The following is a 23,683-nucleotide window of genomic DNA, read 5'->3' as shown; positions in this document are numbered from 1 at the left end:
AAAAAAAATTGACTATGCCCTGGGAACTGGAAGTGACGTCGCTCTGGTCCTCCAAAGACCTGGAGACAAGTGGCGGCCATCTCCATACCCTGCTACTGCCAGCGCCGCTCCAGGGCTTTACTGATTAGTCAGGTAAGCCTGGGAACAACAGGAGGCGGTGGAGGGCGCTTCTAAATGTGATCCCGCAGCAAATTTGCCCGCAGGTACACTTATCTGAAAGAGAATCGCCTATAGAAAAAATACTGGGGTTATGGCACTGTCCAGTGAAGCTGTTGATGGAGAGGGGAACCACTATTTATGTAACAGAGAAAGTGGTCATCCCATTAGCTGTGTTGTGTGACAGGCTTTGTAAATCTCAGGACAGGTGGTAAGCAAATACAAACACTTGGCATGTAATGCAGCTCCTATATATGTATTACATTTGTGTATTTTGTGGTTTACCAAGAGTTCAAAATATAATTATGTTCTACTGCTTCTGAATCATTAGATAATCTTCCTGGATTGTTCCTACCTTGTGAACATTGATAGAAGGGAACATGTTCTGGAACATGGTGGCCATCACCTTCACGTGCATTCCTTGTGTGCCAAAGTTATAAAAGCACCAGCAGAGGCGGGTGAGAGAACTGCTGCTCGTGCATCCGATGTCGCTTTAGAGAGGAGATGATATCCTTCACCAATGAATACTGCCAAATAGGAAAACATCTATGTAACTGAGGTATGCAGAGACCGGACTTTTCCTAAGAAAACTGGATTTTTGACTTACGGTAAATTCCTTTTCTCTGAAGTTCATTGACAGACGCAGCTCCATATTCTTCTTAACCATTAGGTTATGCCGCCCCCTAAGAAGAATATGGAGCTGCATCTGTCAATAAACGATAGAGAAAGGTAAATAGATTTTTATGGATACAAGAAAACAAAGATTTACTAATGACGGACTTAAAGCCCATCATCTCTGCTCAGCCATTTACTACTTCATTACACCAAATATTCATACTGCTCATGGTAATTAACTCCCCAATGTGGATATACCTACACATGAGAGGAAGCAATATGGATGTCTCAGAGCGTATACTAAACAAAGGATCATGGGAAACCCTCAGAAAATTACTATCATCATTGACACCCCGAAAGAACCATAGGAAACAGAACCAATCCAGGCTTACACAAGTGCACCACCTATAGGTTGATAGTACGTACTGCACCTCACTAATGCGATCAATAAAAGGTTTTAGGAAAATCTGTCCTGATCACTGAACTTTTAAAAATAAAAATTACCAAAAAGTAGCTTAGAGTGGGACAGCTCTCTTCACAGGTGGAACTGAACGCTAGAAATCCATGCATAGGTGTGGCCATCTTGGCTTTCCTCAAGGCAAGGTTCATCAAAAATATCAAGCATCAGGCTCTCCCATTACATTCCTTCCATACTCCGTGTCACCTATTCTGAAGTATTGTAACCAGCAAAATACAAGCATGCTCTGAATAGCCATCCCATTTGTTGATGTTTGGCCGGTCCAGACTCTGGAGAGATCCTGACTTTAATGTCAGGATCCATCCAGATGCCTGGGCAGCAGCTGGCTCAGCCTCTAAATGCGCTGCTGAGAGCCTGAGCCAGCTGCCCCTTGCCCCCTTCGCAGTCCCGGCTCTCCTGGAGCCAGCTGCCCCTGCCACCTTCGCAGTCCCGGCTCTCCTGGAGCCAGCTGCCCCTGCCACCTTCGCAGTCCCGGCTCTCCTGGAGCCAGCTACCCCTGCCCCCTTTGCAGTCCCGGCTCTCCTGGAGCTAGCTGCCCCTGCCCCCTTTGTAGTCCCGGCTCTCCTGGAGCTAGCTGCCCCTGCCCCCTTTGTAGTCCCGGCTCTCCTGGAGCCAGCTGCCCCTGCCCCCTTCGCAGTCCCGGCTCTCCTGGAGCCAGCTGCCCCTACCCCTTTCCCAGCCTGGCTCTCCTGGAGCCAGCTGCTCCTGCCCCCTTCACAGTTCCCGGCTCTCCTGGAGCCAGCTGCTCCTGCCCCCTTCACAGTTCCCGGCTCTCCTGGAGCCAGCTGCTCCTGCCCCCTTCACAGTTCCCGGCTCTCCTGAAGCCAGCTGCTCCTGCCCCCTTCGCAGTCCCGGCTCTCCTGGAGCCAGCTGCCCCTGCCCCCTTCGCAGTCCCGGCTCTCCTGGAGCCAGCTGCTCCTACCCATTTCGCAGCCCGGCACTCCTGGAGCCAGCTGCTCCTGCCCCCTTTACAGTCCCGGCACTCCTGGAGCCAGCTGCTCCTACCCATTTCGCAGCCCGGCACTCCTGGAGCCAGCTGCTCTGCCCCCTTTACAGTCCCGGCACTCCTGGAGCCAGCTGCTCCTACCCATTTCGCAGCCAGGCACTCCTGGAGCAAGCTGCTCCTGCACCCTTCGCAGCCCAGTGTGTTTTTTTTTTTAATATCCTGCACTTCTCTTTTAACATGTCTTGTTGATCCTGAATACAGATGAATCCCCAAAGCATCAAAGCTCTGCCCAGACTATAAAACCATCATCTTAGCGACATGGAGACTTCCGAGCACTTACTAATGTCTGAAGTCCCGCGTCTAGGTGTCCTCGTTATAATTTATAAGAATGCATCTGCGGATTGTATTCAGATTTACCTAGAGAGGGAGGGGAAAAATAAAAGTGAGAAAACAACTAGGAGATGTAAGGAATAGATGTCTGATGCACACTATGCCCAGGAAGCAGGACCACCTTGAGGTGTCAAGCAGTGGCACCCTTAGCTGTAATAGGTGAACATTTAAAGACACAGCTGAAATATAAATATATAAAGCTACCATTTTACCTACCAAAGGATAAACAAAAAACATGCCTGCATTTATGCTTTTATTTTATACTTCGATGGGAATGACACGTTCATTAATACAATTAATTAATTAATTCAATTAACACAGAATATTCATACTGCTCATGGTAATTAACTCCCCAATGTGGATATACCTACACATGAGAGGAAGCAATATGGATGTCTCAGAGCGTATACTAAACCAAGGATCATTGGAAACCCTCAGAAGATTACTATCATCATTGACACCCGAAAGAACCAGTAAAGCAGCCCATAGAGGATTCGATTTTCTTGCCTTCCACAAAGGGTGGAAGGAAAGAAAATTGTGCAATTCCCCCAACAACACAGTGAGGGTTGATGGGGGAACCCTTCCTGCAGCGCTATTGTGTTCTGCCTAGGGGGGGGGGGAGGGGGGGAACACCGGTAGTAATCATATAAAAGATTGACCTAATTACAATCAGCATGCCCATACATGGATCAAATCTCGTCCAATCCCTGCTGAATCAGGTGAAATTCAATCCACGCATGGCTGCCTTTATTCTGTGTACTTTTCATAAATAGCACTTTTTTTTTTTTTTTTAAGTAAAAGTCCCTGCTTACCCATCCAGGCATGGAAGACCCCCAGATTGGCTAAGTCTGTTAAAGTATGTGTGTCATGAAAAAACCAGGAGACAGCTATTGAGGACCTCTTCTGAAACATAGTCCAGGTCATTAATGCCAAGTACTAAAGCCATTGGGTTACCATTATAGCCAGGAACATTTTAAATGGTGAGTGATGGTAGTCTCCATATTTCTTGTGCCGGTATTACGTTACAAAAAAAAGCATTTCTGCACACCGAACAAAAACACTGTATTCTGATACATTTAGGCTGCATTCACACTTGAGCGTAGCGTTTTTTACCGCGATTTTTCCGCGATTTTTTCAGGCGTTTTTCATTGACATCTATCAAAAACGCTGGTAATCAGCCCAAAAAGAAGCTCATGTACTTTTTTCAGCTACAGGCGTTTTGCAAAACGCTTAGATGTGAACAGGGGCCATTTAAATGAATGGGGTTTTACTTGTTGGGCGTTTTGGAAGTGTTTCTTTTGAGCGTTTTTGTAGCTGAAAATGCCCAGGTGTGAATGGAGCCTTACAAAACATTATTTAACAAATAAAGGGTTTAAGTTCTAGCCAAGCAGATATTTAAATTTTATAAAATATTCCTTCACAGAATAAAGGCTACGTTCACCTCTTGGAGCATTTTACACCCATATTTGGTGTGTAACATGCTCCAGCACCGGTTTCAATTTCAAGGGAGGGGGGGAATTTTAGGCTCCGTTCACATGTAGGCGTTTTGGGGCGTTTTTGGGGAGTTTTTCTGCTCTAGGATCAGCTCCCAAAAGCCCAACAAGACAAATCCTATTCATTTCAATGGCCCCTGTTCACATCTGAGCGTTTTGACGCTGTGAGCAAAAACGCCCAACGCTCAAAAAAGTACATGAGCTTCTTTTTGGGCAGATTACAGGCGTTTTCCATTGGTCTCTATTCAATCTAAAAACGCCTGCACAAAAATCGCGGTAAAAAAACGCTCAGGTGTGAATGTAGCCTTAAACAGGGGGAAAAAAGAAAAATGAAAAACAAAAAAAAAAAAAAAAAAAAGTACCATCTATGGCCAGCTTGCAGTCAAATTTGTAAACAGAATAGAACTCCAGGCAGATGTAAAAGATGCAAATTAATGCAGTTCTGTATCCATTAATACATCCCTAATTACTTGCTTACTGATTTTCATTTACCAGAGCTGCCCAGATCACTTTTATCTGAAAGCCCTTTGCCAGCGGTTAAAGTCCTCTTATCTGCCAAGAGTGGTTAAATGTTTTTTTTCCATTAACTACTCGCTGACCAGGCCTTTTCTGGAACTTCTTTACTTTAACTTTTAAATTTAAATCAGTATTTTTTGGTAGAAAAAGACTTAGAACCCTCAAACATAATATATTTTTTTTTTCCTAGCAGAGACCCTAGGGAATAAAATGGCAATTGTTGCAATATTTTATGTCACAGTATTTGTGCAGCTGTCTTTTAAACGCAATTTTTGTGGGAAAAAATAAACTTTCATGAATTTTAATGTGAAAAAACAACATAGCTAACCCAATTGTTTTGTAAAATATAAAAGATGATGGTATGGTGAGTGAATAGATACCTAACATGTCAATGCTTTAAAATTGCGCATGCATGTGGAATGGCGACAAAACTACAATATTTTAAAATCTCCACGGACGACACTTTAAATCTTTTTTCAGGATACCCGTTTAGAGTTACAAATGAGGCCTTGCACTAGATTGCAATGCAATTTGTACACCGTTTACATATACTTGTGCGACTTACATATGCGTTCACTTCTGCACGCAAGCATGGGGTGGATGGGACACTTTAAAAAAAATGTTTATATTTAACTTTTTATTTTTACACCATCTTTTTTTTTTTGGATCACCTATTTCCTATTACAAATAGAGCTGCACGATTAATCGTAAAAAAAAAAATTTGGATTCAACACCCCCTCACGATCGTAGTCTGGCATTTCCACGATTCAGTGCAGAGCCTTTCCTTTGCTCACAGCTGACAAGAGAAAAAAAAAAAAGGCAGTCTGAAAGTTTATCACAACATTGCTCTGCACTTAGATAAAAATGAAACATTGTATTTGGTTCTTTTAGATCAAAGATGAACTTAGTCTGTAAATAAGGTCAGTTTAACCACTTAAAGACTAAGCCTTTTTCTGACATTTTTTGCTTACAAGTTAAAATGAGTATTTTTTGCTAAAAAGTTATTTAGAACCCCCAAACATTATAGAAAATTGTTTTAGCAGAGACCCTAGAGAATAAAATGGGGGTCGATACAATATTTTATGTCCCACTGTATTTGTGCAGCGGTCTTTCAAAAGCAATTTTAGGGAAAAAATATACTTCAATAAATTAAAAAAATTAAACCGTAAAGTTAGCCCAATTTTTTGTGAAAGATGATGTTATGCCATGAATTGTGATCTTTATTCTAAGCAAAAAAATTGTGTTTCTCATTTTATCCAGAATCGTGCAGCTCCAATTACAAGGAATGTAAACATCCATTGTAATAGTAAAATGGATGATAAGTCCTCTTTATTAAGAGATCTGGGGTCAAAAAGACCCCAAATCTCTCATTTACCTTTTAAAGCAAAAGAGAAAAAAAAAAATGACTATGCCCTGGGAACTGGAAGTGACGTCGCTCTGGTCCTCCAAAGACCTGGAGACAAGTGGCGGCCATCTCCATACCTTGCTACTGCCAGCGTCGCTCCAGGGCTTTACTGATTAGTCAGGTAAGCCTGGGAACAACAGGAAACGGTGGAGGGCGCTTCCAAATGTGATCCCGCAGCAAATTTGCCCGCAGGTACACTTATCTGAAAGAGAATCGCCTATAGAAAAAATACTGGGGTTATGGCACTGTCCCGTGAAGCTGTTGATGGAGAGGGGAACCACTATTTATGTAACAGAGAAAGTGGTCATCCTATTAGCTGTGTTGTGTTGTGTGACAGGCTTTGTAAATCTCAGGACAGGTGGTAAGCAAATACAAACACTTGGCATGTAAAGCAGCTCCTATATATGGATTACATTTGTGTATTTTGTGGTTTACCAAGAGTTCAAAATATAATTATGTTCTACTGCTTCTGAATCATTAGATAATCTTCCTGGGATGTTCCTACCTTGTGAACATTGATAGAAGGGAACATGTTCTGGAACATGGTGGCCATCACCTTCACGTGCATTCCTTGCGTGCCAAAGTTATTAAGCACCAGCAGAGGCGGGTGAGAGAACTGCTGCTCGTGCATCCGATGTCGCTTTAGAGAGGAGATGATATCCTTCACCAATGAATACTGCCAAATAGGAAAACATCTATGTAACTGAGGTATGCAGAGACCGGACTTTTCCTAAGAAAACTGGATTTTTGACTTACGGTAAATTCCTTTTCTCTGAAGTTCATTGACAGACGCAGCTCCATATTCTTCAGAAGTTCATTAACAGATGCAGCTCCATATTCTTCTTAACCATTAGGTTATGCCGCCCCCTAAGAAGAATACGGAGCTGCATCGGTCAATGAACGATAGAGAAAGGTAAATTGATTTTTATGGATACAAGAAAACAAGGATTTACCAATGACGGACTTAAAGCCCTTCATTATCTCTGCTCAGCCATTTACTACTTCATTACACCAAATATTCATACTGCTCATGGTAATTAACTCCCCAATGTGGATATACCTACACATGAGAGGAAGCAATATGGATGTCTCAGAGCGTATACTAAACAAAGGATCATGGGAAACCCTCAGAAGATTACTATCATCATTGACACCCCGAAAGAACCATAGGAAACAGAACCAATCCAGGCTTACACAAGTGCACCACCTATAGGTTGATAGTACGTACTGCACCTCACTAATGCGATCAATAAAAAGGTTTTAGGAAAATCTGTCCTGATCACTGAACTTATAAAAATAAAAAATTACCAAAAGTAGCTTAGAGTGGGACAGCTCTCTTCACAGGTGGAACTGAACGCTAGAAATCCATGCATAGGTGTGGCCATCTTGGCTTTCCTCAAGGCAAGGTTCATCAAAAATATCAAGCATCAGGCTCTCCATTACATTCCTTCCATACTCCAAGTCACCTATTCTGAAGTATTGTGACCAGCAAAATATAAGCATGCTCTGAATAGCCATCCCATTTGTTGATGTTTGGCCGGTCAAGACTCAGGAGAGATCCTGACTTTAACATCAGGATCCATCCAGATGCCTGGGCAGCAGCTGGCTCAGCCTCTAAATGCGCTGCTGAGAGCCTGAGCCAGCTGCCCCCTACCCCCTTCGCAGTCCCGGCTCTCCTGGAGCCAGCTGCCCCTACCCCTTTCCCAGCCTGGCTCTCCTGGAGCCAGCTGCTCCTGCCCCCTTCACAGTTCCCGGCTCTCCTGGAGCCAGCTGCTCCTGCCCCCCCTTCGCAGCCCGGCACTCCTGGAGCCAGCTTCTCCTGCCCCCCCTTCGCAGCCCGGCACTCCTGGAGCCAGCTTCTCCTGCCCCCCCTTCGCAGCCCGGCACTCCTGGAGCCAGCTGCTCCTGCCCCCCCTTCGCAGCCCGGCACTCCTGGAGCCAGCTGCTCCTGCCCCCCCTTCGCAGCCCGGCACTCCTGGAGCCAGCTGCTCCTGCCCCCCCTTCGCAGCCCGGCACTCCTGAAGCCAGCTGCTCCTGCCCCCCCTTCGCAGTCCGGCTCTCCTGGAGCCAGCTGCTCCTGCCCCCTTCACAGCCTGGCACTCCTGGAGCCAGCTGCTCCTGCCCCCCCCCCCCCTTCGCAGCCCGGCACTCCTGGAGCCAGCTGCTCCTGCCCCCTTTGCAGCCTGGCACTCCTGAAGCCAGCTGCTCCAGCCCCCTTCGCAGCCCAGCGTGTTTTTTTAATATCCTGCACTTCTCTTTTAACATGTCTTGTTGATCCTGAATACAGATGAATCCCCAAAGCATCAAAGCTCTGCCCAGACTATAAAACCATCATCTTAGCGACATGGAGACCTCCGAGCACTTACTAATGTCTGAAGTCCCGCGTCTGGGTGTCCTCGTTATAATTTATAAGAATGCATCTGCGGATTGTATTCAGATTTACCTAGAGAGGGAAGGGAAAAATAAAAGTGAGAAAACACCAACTAGGGGGTGTAAGGAATAGATGCCTGATGCACACTATGCCCAGGAAGCAGGACCACCTTAAGGTGTCAAGCAGTGGCACCTTCAGCTGTAATAGGTGAACATTTAAAGACACAGCTAAAATATAAAATACATAAAAGCTACAATTTTACCTACCAAAGGATAAACAAAAAACATGCCTGCATTTATGCTTTTATTTTATACTTCGATGGGAATGACACGTTCATTAATAAACACAGAATATTCATACTGCTCATGGTAATTAACTCCCCAATGGGGATATACCTACACAAGAGAGGAAGCAATATGGATGTCTCAGAGCGTATACTAAACCAAGGATCATGGGAAACCCTCAGAAGATTACTATCATCATTGACACCCGAAAGAAGCAGTAAAGCAGCCCATAGATGATTCGATTTTCTTTCCTTCCTCAATGGGTGGAAGGAAAGAAAATTGCGCGATTCCCCCAACAACACAGTGAGGGTTGATGGGGGAACCCTTCCTGCAGCGCTATTGTGTGCTGCCTGGGGGGGGGGGGGGAAACCACCGGTAGTAATCATGTAAAAGATCGACCTAATTACAATCAGCATGCCCATACGTGGATCGAATCTCGTCCGATCCCTACTGAATCAGCTGAAATTCAATCCACGTATGGCTGCCTTTATTCTGTGTACTTTTCATTAAAGTCCCTGCTTACCCATCCAGGCATGGAAGACCCCCAGATTGGCTAAGTCTGTTAAAGTATGTGTGTCATGAAAAAACCAGGAGACAGCTATTGAGGACCTCTTCTGAAACATAATCCAGGTCATTAATGGCAAGTACTAAAGCCATTGGGTTACCATTATAGCCAGGTACATTTTAAATGGTGAGTGATGGTAGTCTCCATATTTCTTGTGCCGGTATTACGTTACAAAAAAAGCATTTCTGCACACCGAACAAAAACACTGTATTCTGATACATTCACAAAACATTGTTTAACAAATAAAGGGTTTAAATTCTAGCCAAGCAGATATTTAAATTTTATAAAATATTCCTTCACAGAATAAAGGCTACGTTCACCTCTTGGAGCATTTTACACCCATATTTGGTGTGTAACATGCTCCAGCACCGGTTTCAATTTCAAGGGAGGGGGGGAATTTTAGGCTCCGTTCACATGTAGGCGTTTTGGGGCGTTTTTGGGGAGTTTTTCTGCTCTAGGATCAGCTCTCAAAACGCCCAACAAGACAAATCCTATTCATTTCAATGGCCCCTGTTCACATCTGAGCGTTTTGACGCTGTGAGCAAAAACGCCCAACGCTCAAAAAAGTACATGAGCTTCTTTTTGGGCAGATTACAGGCGTTTTCCATTGGTCTCTATTCAATCTAAAAACGCCTGCACAAAAATCGCGGTAAAAAAACGCTCAGGTGTGAATGTAGCCTTAAACAGGGGGAAAAAAAAAAAAAGGAACCATCTATGGCCAGCTTGCAGTCAAATTTGTAAACAGAATAGAACTCCAGGCAGATGTAAAAGATGCAAATTAATGCAGTTCTGTATCCATTAATACATCCCTAATTACTTGCTTATTGATTTTCATTTTTCCAGAGCTGCCCAGATCACTTTTATCTGAAAGCCCTTTGCCAGCGGTTAAAGTCCTCTTATCTGCCAAGAGTGGTTAAATGTTTTTCTTCCATTAACTACTCGCTGACCAGGCCTTTTCTGGAACTTTTTATTTTAACTTTTAAATCAGTATTTTTTGGTAGAAAATGACTTCGAACCCTCAAACATAATATAATTTTTTTTTTCCTAGCAGAGACCCTAGGGAATAAAATGGCAATTGTTGCAATATTTTATGTCACACGGTATTTGTGCAGCTGTCTTTTAAACTCAATTTTTGTGGGAAAAAATAAACTTTCATGAATTTTAATGTGAAAAAACAACATAGCTAACCCAATTGTTTTGTAAAATATAAAAGATGATGGTATGGTGAGTGAATAGATACCTAACATGTCAATGCTTTAAAATTGCACATGCTCGTGGAATGGCGACAAAACTACAATATTTTAAAATCTCCACAGACGACACTTTAAATCTTTTCACAGGATACCCGTTTAGAGTTACAAATGAGGCCTTGCACTAGATTGCAATGCAATTTGTACACTGTTTACATATACTTGTGCGACTTACATATGCGTTCACTTCTGCACGCAAGCATGGGGGGATGGGGCACTTTTAAAAAAGTGTTTATATTTAACTTTTTATTTTTTCACCATCTTTTTTTTTTTTTTTTGGATCACCTATTTCCTATTACAAATAGAGCTGCACGATTAATCGTAAAAAAAAAAAAAAAATTTTGGATTCAACACCCCCTGACGATCGTAGTCTGGCATTTCCACGATTCAGTGCAGAGCCCTTCCTTTGCTCACAGCTGACAAGAAAAAAAAAAAAAAAAAGGCAGCCTGCAAAGTTTATCACAGCATTGCTCTGCACTGAGATAAAAATGAAACATTGTATTTGGTTCTTTTAGATCAAAGAGATGAACTTAGTCTGTAAATAAGGTCAGTTTAACCACTTAAGGACAAAGCCTTTTTGACATTTGTTGCTTACAAGTTAAAATGAGTATTTTTTGCAAAAGTTACCTAGAACCCCCAAACATTATCGAAATTGTTTTAGCAGAGACGCTAGAGAATAAAATGGGGGTCAACACAATATTTTATGTCACACTGTATTTGTGCAGCGGTCTTTCAAAAGCAATTTTAGGGAAAAAATATACTTGAATAAATTAAAAAAAAATGAAACCGTAAATTTAGTCTTTTGGGGAAAGATGATGTTATGCCATGAATTGTGATCTTTATTCAAAGCAAAAAAATTGTGTTTCTCATTTTATCCAGAATCGTGCAGCTCCAATTACAAGGAATGTAAACATCCATTGTAAAAGTAAAATGGATGAGAAGTCCTCTTTATTGAGAGATCTGGGGTCAAAAAGACCCCAAATCTCTCATTTACCTTTTAAAGCAAAAGAAAAAAAAAAAAAAATGACCATGCCCTGGGAACTGGAAGTGACGTCACTCTGGTCCTCCAAAGACCTGGAGACAAGAGGCGGCCATTTCCATACCCTGCTACTGCCAGCGTCGCTCCAGGGCTTTACTGATTAGTCAGGTATCCCGCAGCAAATTTGCCCGCAGGTACACTTATCTGAAAGAGAATCGCCTATAGAAAAAATACTGGGGTTATGGCACTGTCCAGTGAAGCTGTTGATGGAGAGGGGAACCACTATTTATGTAACAGAGAAAGTGGTCATCCTATTAGCTGTGTTGTGTGACAGGCTTTGTAAATCTCAGGACAGGTGGTAAGCAAATACAAACACTTGGCATGTAAAGCAGCTCCTATATATGTATTACATTTGTGTATTTTGTGGTTTACCAAGAGTTCAAAATATAATTATGTTCTACTGCTTCTGAATCATCAGATAATCTTCCTGGGTTGTTCCTACCTTGTGAACATTGATAGAGGGGAACATGTTCTGGAACATGGTGGCCATCACCTTCACGTGCATTCCTTGTGTGCCAAAGTTATTAAGCACCAGCAGAGGCGGGTGAGAGAACTGCTGCTCGTGCATCCGATGTCGCTTTAGAGAGGAGATGATATCCTTCACCAATGAATACTGCCAAATAGGAAAACATCTATGTAACTGAGGTATGCAGAGACCGGACTTTTCCTAAGAAAACTGGATTTTTGACTTACGGTAAATTCCTTTTCTCTGAAGTTCATTGACAGACGCAGCTCCATATTCTTCAGAAGTTCATTGACAGACGCAGCTCCATATTCTTCTTAACCATTGAGTTATGCCGCCCCCTAAGCAGAATATGGAGCTGCATCTGTCAATGAACGATAGAGAAAGGTAAATAGATTTTTATGGATACAAGAAAACAAAGATTTACTAATGACGGACTTAAAGCCCTTCATCATCTCTGCTCAGCCATTTACTACTTCATTACACAGAATATTCATACTGCTCATGGTAATTAACTCCCCAATGTGGATATACCTACACATGAGAGGAAGCAATGTGGATGTCTCAGAGCGTATACTAAACCAAGGATCATGGGAAACCCTCAGAAGATTACTATCATCATTGACAGCCAAAAGAACCAGTAAAGCAGCCCATAGATGATTCGATTTTCTTTCCTTCCACAATGGGTGGAAGGAAAGAAAATTGCGCGATTCCCCCAACAACACAGTGAGGGTTGATGGGGGAACCCTTCCTGCAGCGCTATTGTGTTCTGCCTGGGGGGGGGGGGGGGGGGGGGACCACCGGTAGTAATCATGTAAAAGACCTGATTACAAACAGCATGCACATACATGGATCGAATCTCTTCCGATCCCTGCTGCAATGAAGCTGCACAGACGTGTTTGAAGTCTCCCCCAAAGTCAGACTATAATGCGGCTTTGAAATGAACTTGCACGATTTCAAAGCCGTGTTCAGTGTGAATGAGGGCTGAAACTTAGAAGCCGATTGGTTATTATGCAGAGCTGCACCAGATTCGGTGCTCACTAGTTTTAGTAAATCTTCCCATGTCTTTTATGGAGAACCAATACATTTTGAAAATTTAAAAGAGCAGCAAGGAGTTGCGGGCCATCTCTTTTTATGATTACGATTGTAGCTGTGCAACTGCCTTTCCGCACCCAGCAGCTCTGCAAAATTCCCTAAGCTTATTTGGATGTAGCACATCACCTCTGCTTTATTTTATGAACTAGTAACCCACCTCACCACCAGCGCTCCTCACTTTGTGACAGCGGGCAGGTGTCTTCTCTCAGCACCCGCTGTTACAATTTGAAAACAGCACAGCTGTGTGGGGCTCCGCCAACATGGCCGCGTCATCCATTTACAGTTCCTGTGAATGAATTTGATTACAAGTATTGTCAGCCAATGGCTTGTATAGATCTCAATTAACTGCAAGGGCGCTGGTGAGTACTCCATAGTTCACCGACGCTTCCTGACAGTCAGTAATTGCCTGCCCATATTGGAGGTACAGGCAGACAGCTTACTGGAGTGTCTGCAGGATCCATGCATTACCCCCGTGATCTGCTGATCATGGGTGCAATGCTTTAAGTGCAGCAATGTGAAAAAATAAAATGTACATTTTTTTTACCAGCATAAAGATGTGCTTTTATTATTTATTTATATTTTTTTACAAAAAGGTGAACTTATCGACTGAAAAAAAAATCTCTGTGCTGCTATATTTTCTTGCCAGAAAAAAAAAAAAAAAAAAAGACAAATTGATGCTAAACACACGAACTGTCCCTTGTTCCTTTTAATATGCTTAATCTTGTGCTATCGGGCATGGCAACCAATCAGCTTCTATCTTTCATTTTCTAAGCTTTACTGAACAAGCTGAGGATAGAAGCTAGAAAAATATTTGGTTACTCAATGTGTTGGTCTACGCTGCTTTGATCAGGAGACACCACACTGTCTGCAATTCTTTTCAGTTATTCTTCATTTAATTACAAATCTATCACATAAAATAAATGTACAAGACAGGCGGATTGAACAAAAATAAAAAAAGTATCTGCCCAGGGTGTTCGGTATGCCATATTATTTATTCTTATAGTTAAACCATTATAGAATTTAGTGATCAGGTAATATACTGCAAACTGTAGGTATAATTATTTTTAAAGAGTTCCCGAGACCTGAAAAATATTTCAAGGGTTCCTCCAAGTAAAAAGGTTAAGAACGGCTACTCTAGGAAGTTACCATGGGCCCATTTGTACATTTTTTAAACTTGTTTTCCAGAACTCAGAAAAAGAGCCGAAGATTCCACATATAAGTGCATTTTGCCCTGCATGGTTTCTGAATGTCTACTGCCATGACAGAGGCCCATAAACTTGTGTTTTATACCAGCCCAAACCTTTCTGAGGAGAACCCTTCAGGTTACACTGCATTAAGGGATGACATAATGGAAGCACTAACATTTTCAGCTGTTTTATAATCCTTATTATACAGGTGGAAGGGGATGAGGGATGGGCTATAATGCTCACCTGGGTCACTCTGAAATGCAGTGTGGGTCCTCTAGGTAAACGGACAAATTTCTTAGAAAAAAATGAATAAATAAAATTAATGAAATCTACTATTACAAAAAAATCAATTTAAAGCAGCAACTTTTGTAAATGTTAAAATCCCCTAAGACGAGTCCAGGGGCACCCAGATTTTGGGCCATAAGACGGGAGAGCTGTTTCAACACAACTCCCATATACAGTGGAGGTACATAAACATTTGCCAACATACAGCGTTTAGGCTACGTTTCCACTACTGCGACTCCAAAGTCATGCGATTTAGAGTGCAACTTTGAGTGCAGCTTTACACTCTTTCAAAGTCGCTGATTTCCAAAGTCACATAGATGGGAACGGGTGCCATTAAAATCAAAGGGCTGTGACAAGTCGCACTAGTGGAAACTTAGCCAAAGTATCAATTTTACATAGCAGAAAGATATAGCATTCCTGATCATTGATATCAGACTGCAGGCAAGAGAAAACTACTGGGGAGGCACAAGAATACTCACCTTTGTAGCATACAGTATGTAGAGTATGCTAGACGATTTGTAATTCTGTTAAGCTCTTGTGATGCACACCTACACTGCATACCCAGAGGGAGAAATTAGGTTCCCTATTATTTTTCTACTAAAGCCCCGTACACACGTACCGCAAATATTCGGCCGCCGAACGATCGGCCAATTGTCGGCTTGTTAGTATGATGCTTCCGACAGCGCATTTTCAGCCGAACAGAATCTGTCCTGCAGGCATTAAAATTTTTGTACGCCGACAACAGAACAGCCGATTGTTCCTCAGTCAGTACAGATTTCGGCCGACAATCAGCAGATTTGCAAGACTGGGCATGCTCAGAGAAGAAAAAAAAGACATGGAAAGTTAACCATTACATGACATCACTTCTTCAGTCGGCTGTTGTTGGCCGACAAAATTCGTGTGCAGTCTTTTGCACTTTTCAGCGGACAGGACAGCCCTGGACAAAAGACGGCCATTTGTTCGGCCGACGATCGGTACGTGTGTACGGGGCTCAAGTCTTCAAGTGGTAGTGAGCCGCAAAAAAAAAAAAAAAGCAAAAAAATCTACCTGCAAGTTAAGGAGAATAATGTGTTAGTATGCACATTATGAATGCCTTACCTTAGAATGTAGCCCTCCAGAAGTGCGCTGTCACCTTTCGGTCTTCCTTTCGGGTTTGCAGCCACCTGACTGGCCGAGCTGCAGTGTTGTCACTTACATGCATGTGTGCAGGAGTCATGGGCGCAGCACGGCTCGCTCCATGGATGGCACGCTGTCCATTTAGAGCACAATGCGCATGCGACGGTGACATCACTTGCGCTGCTAAAGTAAACATCTCCTAAATAGTGCACGTTTAGGAGGTATTTACTGTACCTACAGGTAAGCCTTATTATAAGCTGACCTAGAGGTATAAATCGTTAAAAGGTTTTTACTCCCACTTTCAATAAGATTGGTGAGGTAGCATAATAACAGTATAAAAAACAATTCTGACTCAGCTTCATTTCTGGTTTGCAGGCGATAACAGATTATGCCAGCACTATTAAAAACACATTTAAAGTGTGCGTATAGCCCAAATTTTCTCTTTATTTTTAGATGGAGTAGTAAGTATTTAAACCAGTCCATTTTTTTTTTTTTTTTGCAGACTGCCTTTCATTTGGAGCAGGGGTGGCGAACACGCGGCTCTCGCCTCTTATGGTATACTGTGGCTCGTCTAGCGCAGTGTTTTTCAACCACTGTTCCTGGTGTGCCGTGGGAACAATTGAAGAATAGATAAGATTTAAAAAAAAAAAAATGTAAAATTTTCGCCCATTGGCGGGCGCCGTACTGTGTCCTGGGTATGGGGGGTGGAGTCAAAAACCAGCAGGGGCGCCGATTGGCTCTCTTCAGCGGGACACTCCCACTTTTATGATGTCCGGGCTGTGATTGGTCCGCCCGAGCACAGTGTGCGCAGCAGCGGAGAGAAGAAGACGTCGCGAGTCACCAGGAGGACCGGAGCGGACGGAGACCAGGACTCGGCGGGAGTCGGCACTGCAGAGAGACCGCATCCGGATCCAGACCAGGCCGCAGGCGCAGCGTGAGGTCATCTGGAACCAGTCAGTCAGCAGCCCGGTAAGTGAGTCCTCCTCCTCCTCATGCCTATTCCATCACCTGTGCCATTATTATACCATCTGTGCCATGCCTGTGCCATCTGTGCCATGCCATCTGTGCCATGCCACCTGTGCCATGCCACCTGTGCCATGCCACCTGTGCCATGCCTGTACCACCTGTGCCATGCCTGTACCACCTGTGCCATGCCTGTACCACCTGTGCCATGCCTGTACCACCTGTGCCATGCCGTACCACCTGTGCCATGCCGTACCACCTGTGCCATGCCTGTACCATCTGTGCTATGCCTGTACCATCTGTGCCATGCCATACCATCTGTGCATAAGATTTGAATACAAACCTGATTTGCAGAAGATTACTGGAAACAAAAGATGCCAGAAATCCCACTGAGATTATCATCCCATCATTTCAACAAGGTAACAAAAAACACCTGACTGAGCATGTTATATTATGTGTTTAATATATTATTGTTAAAGTTATATGCTTTTGTGTGAGTGTTTGTTTTGGCAGGTCACTGCGTGGTGTGGCTCTCTGACTCTCACAGTTTAAAATTTTGGCTCCTTTTGTCAAACTTGTTCGCCACCCCTGATTTGGAGGGTTTCATTTAATTTCCTGTCCCACAGTTACAACAGGGAGTGAGAGGCAATTTACACATAGTGAAGTGAATTTCCCTCTTAGCAGTCACTGGGATAGGCCCCCCTATTTAAAGATTGCCCCTCACTTCCTGATCTGAAAAGTGTTTCCCATCACTTTGTGGCTTGGTAACCAAGTTAAATAGGGTGAGTGAATCTTCCCAGCAGAGGTAGAAACAGAAATAAAAAAAAAAAAAAAAAAGACAAAGGTTCTAACTTTTCTAATTAAAACTGATTGCCTAACATGCTTTGTTTTAACCACTTCAATACTGGCCACTTTCACCCCCTTTCTGCCAAGGCCAATTAGGTTTTTTAGCTTTCAGTGCTGTCGCAAATTGAATGACTATTGCGTGATCATAAAACACTGTACCCATGTGAAAGTTTTATTTTTTTTGAGACAAATAAACAGGGATGCACAGAATGTTCGGCAACCGAACATTATTCGGCCGAAAATAGCAAAAAAGCACTTTCGGTGTTCGGCCGAATAAGTAAAAAGGCCGAATAAATTTGTGCCGAACAATGTCCAGACCGGCGACCCGCCATTCCCGAGCATCACTGTAAACATAGCCGGAGGCACTACAGGAAGCAGAGCGGATGCTTCCTGTATAGCCGCCTAGCGCCGGGGTCTGTCACAGGCGGAGTGATACCAAATGTACTCCGCCTCCGCCTGTGACAGGGCACAGGAGCCATACAGCAAACATCGACTATGCAGATGGGAGGGAGGGAGGTAAGGAGACACACGAGAGGACAAGAGAGAGAGAGAGAGAGAGAGAGAGAGAGAGAGAGAGACACACACACGAGAGGACAAGAGAGAGAGAGAGAGAGAGAGAGAGACACACGAGAGGACGAGAGAGAGAGAGAGAGAGAGAGAGAGACACACGAGAGGACAAGAGAGGACGAGAGAGAGAGAGAGAGACACACGAGAGGACAAGAGAGAGAGAGAGAGAGACACACGAGAGGACAAGAGAGAGAGAGAGAGAGAGAGAGAGACACACGAGAGGACAAGAGAGAGAGAGAGAGACACACGAGAGGACAAGAGAGAGAGAGAGAGAGAGAGACACACGAGAGGACAAGAGAGAGAGAGAGAGACACACGAGAGGACAAGAGAGAGAGAGAGAGAGAGAGAGACACACGAGAGGACAAGAGAGAGAGAGAGAGACACGAGAGGACAAGAGAGAGAGAGAGACACGAGAGGACAAGAGAGAGAGACACGAGAGGACAAGAGAGAGAGAGAGAGACACGAGAGAGAGAGAGAGACACGAGAGGACAAGAGAGAGAGAGAGAGACACGAGAGGACAAGAGAGAGAGAGAGACACAAGAGGACGAGAGAGAGACATGAGAGGACAAGAGAGAGAGAGACACACGAGAGGACAAGAGAGAGGACAAAAAATTGGCGAAATAAATGGAAAAAATGCGAAACACCGCGTTCGGTATTCGGCCTTCGGCCAAGCATTTCATTATTATTCGGCTTCGGCCAAGAATTTCATTTCGGTGCATCCCTACAAATAAAGCTTTCTTATAATTATATAGACAGATGTTTGTTTGTATAATAGTATTATGGTACCAACATCCCTAATAATAATGCAAAAAAACAAGGAGTTAAGTGAAAGCCCTGGTGTGAGGGTGGAACACAAACACCTTGTTTAAAGTGATGAAGGTCTAGAAATGATGAAGAAAAGGAATGAAAATAGTGAAATTAAGCAGAAAAAAGGAGAATGGGGAAAAGTTGAAAGAGAAAGGGAAAGTAAGAGGGCTGAAAAAAAGATGGTAGAGGGGAAAGAAGGAAAAAGAGGGAGGGAGTGAAGGAAAAGGGGGAAATAGAGAAAAGGAAGGAAAGAAGAGGGAGGAGGGGGGGAGGAAGGGAGAAAAAGGGGAAAGGGGAGGAGAGGGAAAGAAAGGAAAGCAGAGGGTTGGATGGGGAGGGAAAGGGGGAGATGGGAAGGAAAATTAGTAGAGGGCTAGTGGGATTTTAACGGTACTTAAATCAACGATGGAAAAACCACCATGTATAAAAATATATAAATTTTATTATTCCATTAAAAATTACATACAGAGAGAAGAGAAAAAGATTATTGTAAAATAAAAAATTGTACAAAATAGATTACCATCATAGTCATATCAATTACATACAGTTCTGAACATTGCGGGCAGTATCGATGTTATGCAAGCTCCGATAACCCCAAAACAGGGTACCGGGCCTTAACCCAACATGTTTCGCGGGTTTCAACACTCCGCTTCTTCAGGGGTGTAAAATTGTACACTATATTGGTTGCCTTAGAGTTCCTGTGCAATAGAAATATGTTATGAGAACATTGTAATCAACAGTTGTATGCAGAGGGGTTGTTTGCGTGCACAAACACATACAGGTCCAGGGTTCCCACCACCAAAACACATGCAGGGGTATCCACCCAGTGAACGCCTCACCCACGGATGTGGAGGGGGTCATTAGGGTAGCGTGATTTTAATAATAAAGGTTATGTGTGACAATGTCACAATACCTGTATGTGATAGTATCAATATCTGGTAGATCATAGAATGCCCATGAGGTTGTATGGCCAGACAAAGTGGCACTTCTTTCTGTTGAGCATAAAAATATTTATGTAATGCCGTAGCCAAGGGGGGGCTCTAGGCCTTTAAGGACACACAGCTCCATTAAGATTAAAGCTTACCAAACTTGAGTTGGAAGTATGCAAGTGTATCTATAAATACATCATGATGTTCCAAGTAGTTCTTTTTGGGCTCCAAGTTTGCATATAAGCAATTATGGAGGGATGTATGGGTGTTCCGGATAAAGGCTCCCTTTAAGGAGGTAAGGGGCACTTGAATGCCTGTATAGTAAAAAACAGATTGTATATAGATTAGGAGAGCATGAATCTAGGCATATGCAAATCTGTCATATCCAAAGAATGGCTCCCAGCGCTTACCTCGTGTCTGGTCTACTAGTGTATACCCCGGCATCTGCAAGGGAATTGTTTGCCCGCCACCTTATGAACATCCCCTCAACCCGGCGTGTATGCGCACCTCCGGGCGGAAGTGACGACATCGCGTCGGGTCAGGTCTCTAACGGCGCTCGCCAATGCGCAGGCGCGCGCCGTGCTGCGTAATCCACAACCGCAAGAGCAGCTGTACGCAGCCACATGATCAGACATGGGCGGGGACATTGCCCCGTAAGTCTGTCAGTCCAGAGACCACACATCCGTTGGGAGTGCTGAGTGATATCACCCCCCGCTGTTGGATAGTGGGAAGTGGAGGACAATGAATGTGCATGCCAAAGCTCCAATGCGGAAATCAGATCTTGTATAGATGGAAAATGATTCTTATGAATATTAGAAAAATACAACAATATGACAATAATATATACATATATAAACATGAAACACCAATACTAAAGAAATATTTGCAAAGATACATATATTAAAGGGTATATTGTAGGATGCTGAGATTGTTCCCAATCATAACAGCACCAACAATAACTAGTACTAGGCTTCACACAGAAAGATTTTTTTGTGTGGCCTGTCATATCAAGTTATTACAACATAGTCTAAATTTTGGCTGCTGATCTGTAATAAAGAGTAAATATTAGCAAATCCAGGGAAAATAATAAAATAAGAATATAAAGAGGAAGAGGGAAATAAACAAACACATATTGTAAAGTACAATATGTGTAAGATAAGATTGTTTAAAGTGATCCCTCGATTGAATGTGAATCGAGGGAAGCTCTCATGGTCCAAATTTGTCCCATATACATGCAGATCGTGGCTGCAATAGGCGGCCCTATGGAACCCTCCACGGGGGTCCCGGATGGTATTATGCAGAGTACAAGATGTGGTGATGTGCCACCTATTCAGCCAAGAAATGGTTTATAAGTAATCATTTCGTTGATACCTGGGGGTTGTGTAGCATTCAATGTTTCAATCCAATAGCATTCTTTTTGAAGAATGCGCTTGTCCCAGTTACCCCCACGGGGATCCTGGGGAATAACTTCTAGGACAAAAAATGATACAACGGAATTATCAAATTTATGATACAGATTAATGTGTCTAGTGACACTGGTTTGATAAGTGCCTCCCTCCGAATGATAGACATGGTCCCCAATTCTTTGTCCTAGTTTGCGAATTGTCTTGCCGACATAGTAAGAGCCACATCGACAAGTCATTAAATAAACCAGTCCCTGTGTATTGCAGTCAGCATATTGTTTAGATTTTAGCCATTGGCCATTAGGCAGGCGGATACCATTACCACTGTGGATCCAAGGGCATCTACTGCAGGATCCGCAGGGGTATGTGCCTTTTTTATTGCCATGGTAAGGGCTCTGAGTTGTATAATGACTTTTAACAAGATTATCCCTGAGGGATGTGGCTCTTCTGAAGACTAAATCGGGTCTAGGTTTGACATATTTATTTAGCGTGTAATCCTGTGTGAGGATAGGCCAGTGTTTGCGCAGGACATCACGAAGAATCTCCTCATGTGCGGAAAATCTCGTGATGAACCTCACATTCTCTTGGTCATCCCTAGAGGCGGTTTTATACAGAAGTTCAGATCTTGATTTTGCCTTTGCCCGGTTAAATGCTTTTCTCAAGAGACTTTTTGAATAACCTCTGGCCAATAGCCTAGATCTTAGATGATTGGCCTGAGTGTGAAACTTTATGTCGGTTGCACAATTTCTGCGAATTCTGAGGTATTGCGCATAGGGTATGCTTTTTATCAGGGGGGCGGGATGGGCACTCGCTGCGCACAGTATGGTGTTGCCTGCGCTGGGTTTTCGGTACAGATCTGTGTCGATATGGCCATTGGGCAGCAGAGAGATATTGAGATCCAAAAAGGAAATTTGATGATGGCTGATGGTGTGTGTAAATTTTAAATTGAGATCATTGTTATCCAATGCTAATAAAAATTTCTCTAAGTCCTCTCTGCTGCCTGTCCAGATCAGTAGTAAATCGTCAATAAATCTGTACCAAATGAGGACATGGGACAACCATTGCTCCATGTCCTCATTGGAAAAAACCAGACGCTCCCAGCCACCAAGGTAAAGGTTGGCATAGGACGGCGCGCAGCAAGTGCCCATCGCGACCCCCTGTATTTGCAAATATATCTGTTCTAAAAAAGTAAAGTAGTTTCTAGTCAAAATAAATCTGAGTAATTCAAGGACGAAATCCATAAGGGGCCAGGTAGTATGGTCTTGTTCTTTTAAGAAGGATTCAGTCATCCGGATGCCCTGCTCGTGCGGGATACTCGAGTATAAAGCCTCGATATCAATGGCTACGAGCAGGGCATCCGGAGGAACTTGAATCTCTTCCAGATGTTTGAGAAGATCAGTGGTATCACGTATGTATGAAGGTAAACCACATACGTGAGGAATGAGGAATGAGTCGACAAATTTGCTGGCATTCTCAGTTAGTGATTCGTTACCGGATATGATCGGTCTACCTGGGGGGGATGAGATGTCTTTATGAACTTTCGGTAACGTATAGAACGTAGGAGTTTTTGGAAACTTAACGTTTAAAAATTTATACACGTCTTTGTCTATTAATCCGGCTGTATAAGCATTGTTACAAAGAGATTTAAATTCTTCAAAAAATCCTTGAATGCGTGTGGATTGAATGGGACGATACCAATCCGGGTTTTCCAGGACCTTCATGCACATCTGTTCATATTGACAAGGTGACATGATCACGATGTTGCCACCTTTGTCTGATGGCTTTATCAATATGTTTTTGTTTGCTTTTAACTGTTTTAATGCAGTTTCTTGTTCGTGTGTTAAGTTGCTAGTTACAGGTGGCCAAGAAATAGATTTCAGGTCCTGGGAAACCCTTTGGACAAAAGTCCAGATGTGAGGATTAATGGTTAGATCAGGAAATTTTTCTGATTTAGGTTTGAAGGTTTTTTTGGGGATCAAGGTACCCTGTGTGTGGGGGGGTTTTTTAGTGGAGGTCGAGGCATCAAAGACAGAGACCACCTCTGTGTTGCCCTCCTCATACAGGAGAACCAAATCTTTGAGGGCTCTGCTTTCGGCCATGGTAAGATGTTTAGTTTGTTCCGCTATTTGTCGTTCAAATTGTTTTTGTTTCCTGTCGGTATCGAATATGTATCTAAACGTAAGGTTTCTTGCAAAAAGGTGCAAGTCCTTAATAGTTTCTGGGGTGTCGATGGATTTTGAAGGACAAAAGCCAAGGCCTAACCCTAGAACATCTTCTTGTGCCTTTGTGAGATTGAAGTCAGTTAGATTAATGATATTAAAATTTTTTTTGGTGTTGTCAGTATTTGAACAGGAAATTAATTTGTTTGTGGTTTTATATAGATATCCAGGTTGCCCTGTTTGGAAATCTTGGTGATTGGGGTTTGGGGTAGCACTAAAAAACCATCATCATTTTCAGTTTGAGTATTGGAGTTAAGGCCTTTTGAGAGGATTTTTTGAACAGTCGGTGTCAAGT

At 43.1% G+C, this 23,683-nt stretch overlaps 1 protein-coding gene across 1 annotated transcript in view; it reads right to left on the bottom strand.

Annotated features, from left to right (window-relative positions):
- Nucleotides 1-23,683, bottom strand: part of LOC309554073 (suppressor of SWI4 1 homolog) — a gene marked incomplete at its 3' end in the record, with an annotated part of 70,387 nt that overhangs the window by 23,756 nt on the left and 22,948 nt on the right. Inside the window, exons 4-5 of the mRNA XM_082255605.1 lie at nucleotides 14,497-14,547; nucleotides 11,951-12,121 (exon numbers count right to left, since the gene is read on the bottom strand). Coding sequence (XP_082111731.1) covers nucleotides 11,951-12,121; nucleotides 14,497-14,547 — 222 coding nt within the window. The remainder of the gene's footprint in view (nucleotides 1-11,950; nucleotides 12,122-14,496; nucleotides 14,548-23,683) is intronic.

The sequence above is a fragment of the Pelophylax lessonae genome (genome assembly GCF_965119305.1).
Source record: "Pelophylax lessonae genome assembly, chromosome: 4".
Taxonomy (NCBI): Eukaryota; Metazoa; Chordata; class Amphibia; order Anura; family Ranidae; genus Pelophylax; species Pelophylax lessonae.
Note: the sequence above shows the minus strand (reverse complement) of the source record. Positions and strands in the feature narration are given on the sequence as shown.